The sequence below is a fragment of the Cyprinodon variegatus genome, unplaced genomic scaffold (genome assembly GCF_000732505.1).
Source record: "Cyprinodon variegatus isolate N-32 unplaced genomic scaffold, C_variegatus-1.0 Scaffold641, whole genome shotgun sequence".
Lineage (NCBI taxonomy): Eukaryota > Metazoa > Chordata > Actinopteri > Cyprinodontiformes > Cyprinodontidae > Cyprinodon > Cyprinodon variegatus.
In genome coordinates, this window is record NW_015151094.1 from 6,071 (window position 1) to 13,022 (window position 6,952).

Sequence of the window (6,952 nt, forward strand, 5' to 3'; positions counted from 1 at the left end):
ATATATATATATATATATATATATATATATATATATATATATATATATATACATATATATACATACATAGATGGTTCGAGGCTGGGTCTTCCAACATGGCAATGACCGGAAGCACCAGAGTCTATGGAGGGAGCTCAAACTCTGTATTTCTGACAGCCCAGAAACCTGAGTGATCTAAACTGAAGATCTGTGAGGAGGAGTGGGCCAAAATCCCTCCTGTCCAGTGTGTGCAAAACTACAGGAAAAAGTTTAACCATTCCAAATGCAAACAAAGGCTACTACCAAATATTAACATTGGCTTTCTCAGGTGTCCAAATACTTATTTGCAGCTGTATCATCATTGTGATATATGGATTTTTTTAAAACAGATTATGTTTCTCACAGTGGACATGCACCTAAGATGACAACTTTACACCTCCCCTTGATTCCTAAGTGGGAGAAATTGCAAAATAGCATGGTGTTCAAATACTTATTTTCCTCACTATCTTTAGATTTTGAAAGTGAGGAAATCAATGGAATGTGGTCCTTTGTGCTTTGTGACCCATTAGGGGGTCTCAGTGCTGGGCACCCTGCAGCTGGGAGTTTTATGGCTTTAGATTTAGGGTATTTTTACAGGGATTATCCCCTCTCAGATAGTACTGAGGAGGACAGAGAGGATCTGGATAATATCTAATGAATTTAGATACTGTGAGTCACATTACATTGTTGGGCTGGTGTTGCTACTTGGTTTTGTAGCATGTTCACTGCAAAGATCTTTGTATCACTTACTGGTTTAATTGTTCTTCTTATATGAGCTAACGCGCTAACACATAGGACATGTTTTCAGCAATAAATAAATGTAAGCAGTAATTAAATTATAAGATAAAAAATAATTATGTAAATATATTTTCTTTTGCTTCTTTTATTTATTCACCTTTACATAATTACTTTATTTATTTAGTATCATTATAATTTTTAACTTGTTTCTATACGTACATATTCCCGTGTAGGCCTTTATGTGTTTCAGTTTTTCTATTGTTTCACTCTTTTTATCTCTTCCAACCTATTTATTCATGTTTGACCTTTTTTCCATTTTTGTATGCATTTTGCATGTATCATTATGTAAATAAGGGGGAGGTGATCTTAAAGCGGACAGTTTCTGTCTATTGGTTGGTTAGACTGCATAGAATTTACATGCTACAAGGCCAGAGACAGTCACAACAAAGATTGCTACCTACCATCTAGAAGAGTGTGCAGCCTTGTAAAATGTAGGAACTCTTTTTCTAAGTTTGTTTTCTCTTCAGTTGATAAGTGATAAAACAGCATCTACAATTTATGGAAGATTTACACAGTTAACAAAGAAAAGGCTGCTATCAAAGCAAATTTGCACTCATGAGTGACGTATGTGTAAGCGAAGCGAGTGAAGAGACTGTTGGCGTGTCTGAGATTGGATTAGCGTAAGTGTGATTTGGAGGGATGCGTGTGTCATTGTGTGAGTAAAATGTGTTGATGTATGTTTATAGAAATATATTTCTGTAAATGGTTTTAGTAAAAGGAGTGTTTGAGAGGCTAAGGATGTTTTTGGTGGATGTTCAACCTGGCCGTGGAATACGGATAGAAAATAGGAATCTTGCTATAACTTGGCACCCCCACTTTTTCTTTGTATTTAAAAAGTTAATAAAAGGTTGTGCATTGTCCCTGTATGAAATAAAAAATATACAGTGACAAAATTCCTGACTTAATTTATTGTGTGGATGCTCTATATATATATATATATATATATATATATATATATATATATATATATATATATATATACATAGCTTTCTACCTTTTTTTATATCTTACGTTATTTTTTTCAAGTCAATTTACAGTAGGTAACTATCATCCGAGGTAATTGGTCAAATGCCAAAGAATTTCTACTGCCACATATAAGTATATTTGCTGAAAATAATGGGAGTATGACTTTGACAAACCTAACACCTATTTTAACACAAATACAAACCACGTATTTCTTGCTCTTTGGGTCAAAATAACACAAACTTAACCACTGACTAAATCGGCATGTTCCACAGCTCCACAGCTTTTTTAATTTGTCATTTCACATCTTTGAATTACCTGGAGAGGAAATCCCAGCTTTTTTGGAAGCATTCATGCTCTTCAGCAATCACACAACTTCTATTGTTTCATTAGTGAGAAATTGCAGAGTGGCCACCTGCTCAGAGGCACTTTGGAAGGTTTTGTAGGGCCGTTTCTTGAATAATGAATGCATAGGAAGGCCTAATATAGAACCTTATATCACTTACCTTCTCTTCCTACCTTGTCTTTATGTGTGTGTGTGCTTGTATGAAGGCTGTGTGTGTGTGACATGGACAGACTCGGACGAAATGAGTTTATTGGGGAGGTGAGAGTGGCCCTGAAGAAGCTAAAGGAAGGAGAGAGCAAACGCTACAATATGGGGCTAGAGAGAATTGCACAGGTAAGAATAACATCTAGAATTTAATGGAATTTTAAAAAAACTAATTGAAATTCACCATTCTTTGTTTTTGTAAAATGTTGATCTGCTAATACCAGCTTAGAACCTTTGGTCAGTTTTTTAAAAGGTCCAGGAGTCCTTGTGGGCTTGCACTAGCGCCACAATCTTTCTGGAAATGTGCTAATACTCTCACACCAACATGAGGGTATCATTCCCAAATTGTAACGCCACATGCTTGTGTAAACGCTCCTAGATAGGTGTCAAAACCTAATTGAAAAATTGAGCGTAAGTCAGTTTACCTTCCAGTTCACAGTAAGCCACTATTTTTTGTTGTCATGACCAAGATGACTGAGCATTTAGACAGGCATACATCATAGGAACTTTTAGAAGCATTCCCTCTGTTTTTTAATCCTTCCTGTTGTGAACATTAAGTTATTTTTGGAATATGTATCATGGGAGAGATAATATTGAGATTACAGCCCTTAGCTTCTAGTATGGACAGACATATTAATAGCATGGTATCAGAATTGGCTAAAATCATTCCAACTACATAAATTACAGGTATGAAAGGTGCTGTTTTTGTGACAAACCAGTAAGGATGAAGACTGCAGCGCCAAGAAGACATTATGTCATTTGCTCCTACCTGATGCATGAGTCTGCCCCAGAAGAGAGTAGAAGTGAAGATGGTGTGGATGTCGTTTTGCTGCTATTTACATTGAATGTTCATTATAAGTGATGCATAGAGGAGCCAAAAAAAAAAGAATAAATAATAATAATAATAACGATTGAACATTATTGATCACACATTGGAGAAATTTATCTCTGCATTTAACCCATCCTTTTGGGGAGCAGTGGGCTGTCATTTGGAGCGCCAGGGGAAGTTTTTCTTCAGATTTTTACTTCATAAAAAAAAATAAAACAATGGAGAACATTGTTTTTTATTTGTACATATCCTTACAACTTTTATGGGTATATATATATATATATATAAAAAAAAATGATATCAAGCATTTGAATTGATTTCTTAAACTTCCTTTTGGCTCTGAGGTAGGGGCAGTTTTATAAGGCACAAACAGCAAGTAAAGAAGGCAGGGAAATCACACTCAATCACGCTGCAATGAAAAAATGTCAACAGCAGCTAAGATGCCACTGTTTATAGTGGCAACTAATAAATAAGTAGCCAAAAACATGTAAAATGTCTTCAATTGTTTATAAACAAGAAAACATATTGTCTCTAAATTAGATTTAAGGATGTATAAAAATAATTTGAATATGTAAGAATCATTTGGAACATTGACCGAAAAAATCGTACAGATTCCGAACGGCGCTCTGGCTGCCCCGCAAGACGGAAAAAAAAAAGCAAACATTAAGTTTTGGATTTCTGAATCAGGGATATTATTCTTTCCTGTTTGTGCTGATCAGAGCAAACCTGTTTTTTGTCAGTACTCTGACTGATAAATAATTTGGGCTGCACATATTCTTCTTCCTGTTATGCTTCTGTAGCGGCCTTTGATGAACTGAATAAGGACATTTGCCAAACCATTTTTAAAGGACACCCATGTTTAATTAAACACATTCATCCGAATCTATCATTTAAAGAGAATTAATGTTTGAATGATAAAACTGACTCCATAGAGATTTTTTTCATACTGGGATTGAACAGTATTAGATCATGCACAAGAACAGCTGATTTTATGTTTTGTATAAAGCCAGTTTTGTATAAAGCAGCTTGCACATGTCTGGCGGAGGCTGGGGTAATTTTTGATAGGCACCCAAAACAAAAAATAAAAAAAAAATAATGTTTTCCCTTTTTCTTTGAGTTTTTAAATATTTTATTTTGTGTGGTAATGAAATTAATAAAGGGTCCTTTCAAAGAACAAAGATTGGTTTCTCGTATTTTAATTGTTAGTTTAAAATTGAAAAAAACAAATGATATATGGAATCAACGCAAGCACCCACTTTGAAGGGACCATTGCCCTCCATACTAAGCCTTATTCCACAAAGGAGAGACAAAAACCTTTAACTTAGAAAGGACAAGATGTAAAAAAACACATAGTCTTTAAGTTTGTCTCTGGAAAAAAAATCACAGAATTGGTTAGTGGTCAGTTGAGTCATTAACCATCAAGCATCATTGAATTCAATTAAATTAAATTCAGCTTATTTATTTTGATGACAGATAAGAGTCTCAATACGATCTTTCTACTTTTAACTTTTCTCTGTTTGAGACTCTCCAGGTTGAACTGGTCTAAACAGAGAAATCTTGTTTTACCACACTGAGCCATCCTGTCATCTGTCTTAAGTACTGCTCACTTTTTCTCTTCTGGGGCTTGAATGAACTGCTGAAATGTTGTAGAAAAATACAGCCTCCTTCACTTTCAGACCACTTTTTGACTTTTTTGCCCCCGGGTAAAAACACACAAGGAGAATGTTTTTTGTCAGCTCTACACTTAGCACTGTGTTGTAGCCTATATTGACAAAAAGATTAGGTTTTTTAGTTTCCAACTGGTCAAAGCAATCCAAGCTACAATGTTAATAGACTGTTTGTAAACAACTAATGATTTCTCCTGTTACTTTGTTTCAGAATAAGGAAACTAACAATCAGTTGGTCGAGCAGGGTGCTGTCGTGGCAGAGGAAGAGGTAATCAAAAATTGTTCCTTACCGTCATGTAAAATGCAATGTCTCGGGAAACCGAGGCCATACGAAAGTGTAATTACACATTTCTAATCTGTATATGAAGCATGAACTTCATTAGTCTAGAGAGCTGTAAAACGGCTCTCATGGACATCCTATCAGCAGTGTGAAAATGATAGCAGTCTAGTGGTTTACTCCTCTCATGGCTTCTACCTTATTTCTCTTCATGATTTGGAGACAGAAGCTAATAGCCTCTGTTCTCTGATTAGATTCGGATTTCTTGGTTCACCCCGAAGATTAAAGTTGGAGGAGAGAAGTGCCTTTTGGCTATAGCTCTGATAAGGCCTGTAATTACAAGGTTTAATTTAAAACCTCAAGGCACACACTGTGGACTTAATAGTAAAGCTTTTCAAATAAATCACTAACACTCCTTTTAATTACTTTGGTAAATTATTTTGAAGAAACATGGCATAGTTGGGTGATATCTGCAGTCCTCCAAGCAGAAAACATCAGCGTGTGTCGGTAAAATCATTTGTGTTTGTGCCCCCAGCGTGGTCGCATCCTGGTGTCGCTATGCTACAACACAGAGAAGGGCTGCCTGCTGGTTGGGATCATACGCTGTGCCCATCTGGCTGCCATGGACTCCAACGGCTACTCTGACCCATTTGTCAAAATGTGAGTTAACATTGTAAAAAAATCAGATGCAGATACATGCAGATATCGTTGAAATGTCTTTGAGTTAAAAGAGAATGCAGGTTTGGAAAATAGACTGAATTAAATACAACACATTGTATCAAGGAAAAGGTTATTAGTCTTATTTTTCTCTCTGATTATTTTCAATTATTTAAAATGTTCATGATATACTAGTTTTAAAAAAGAAGAACATAAAATATGAATGCATTAAAGTATTTGTCCCTAAATGTATCTTTTGCTCTTTAATATTGAATTTAACATCCTTAGTGAAATGTGTGTATAATTTATTCAAGATGTATAATAACTACATATGCAAAATGTTAAAAAATAAAATATATATTTTTTTCCAATGACTCAGATGTTTTATAAGGCAGAGACTATATTAATTAACTTATCAAATAGGATAATTAGGAATTGTTTTATCTAAAATTGAGGCATGAAGTAAACAATTTTGAATTGAACATAAACAACACTTTATTTTTTGGGGACTGTAGGTTTAATGTGGAACTTGTTATACATTTGACCAAAGTAAAATTGAAAGAGCTCTGGGGTTTAAATGTATTTTTTTTAAAATAAGTTTGCTGAAGTTGATTGGGCCTCATGAAACAGGGAGCCAGGTGGATTGGCATTAAGTTGAGGACTACCAGAAACAGGGGCTACAATGGAACAGTCGAAATGTTAAGGAGATGTTAAACCAAACAGTTTAAGACATTCTTCAAAGAAATGTCTTTATAGGATACAACAACTGATCTGTAGAATAACAGATTCAAATGGAAATTACAACATTTGGGTTCTATTATTGCTATTATCTCTAATATTGTTAAAATCATTACCAAATTGGAAATCATTTATTATGTGTATTTTCATAATTAGTTATTTTTATTATTATCAAATCTTTTGTTGTTTGTTTTATTTTAATGTGGAATCCAAGATAAATCCATCACATGTATGTATACAGACAGGATAGGGTAAATATGGTTGGGATTAGCTCACTCGGTTTGAATATAAAATACATTATCTGCCCTCTGCTGCGATGACTCATTAGTGTTACTATCATATCTTCAAATTTCATTAATCTTTGTTTTACATTTTCTTATTTAATCTCTTTTGTATATATGAGCCAATGTTTTATCACAATGTTTTTGAAAAGGTGCCCAAAGGTCCGTCCGTCC

The 6,952-nt window shown here is 34.6% G+C and overlaps 1 protein-coding gene across 1 annotated transcript in view; it reads left to right on the plus strand.

Annotated features, from left to right (window-relative positions):
* The first annotated feature begins 1,371 nt into the window (after positions 1-1,371).
* The window catches only part of LOC107096667 (double C2-like domain-containing protein beta), a 39,264-nt gene continuing 33,683 nt past the window's right edge, over positions 1,372-6,952 (plus strand). Inside the window, exons 1-4 of the mRNA XM_015393429.1 lie at positions 1,372-1,436; positions 2,332-2,458; positions 5,037-5,093; positions 5,638-5,762. Of these exons, the coding sequence (XP_015248915.1) occupies positions 1,372-1,436; positions 2,332-2,458; positions 5,037-5,093; positions 5,638-5,762 (374 nt within the window). The remainder of the gene's footprint in view (positions 1,437-2,331; positions 2,459-5,036; positions 5,094-5,637; positions 5,763-6,952) is intronic.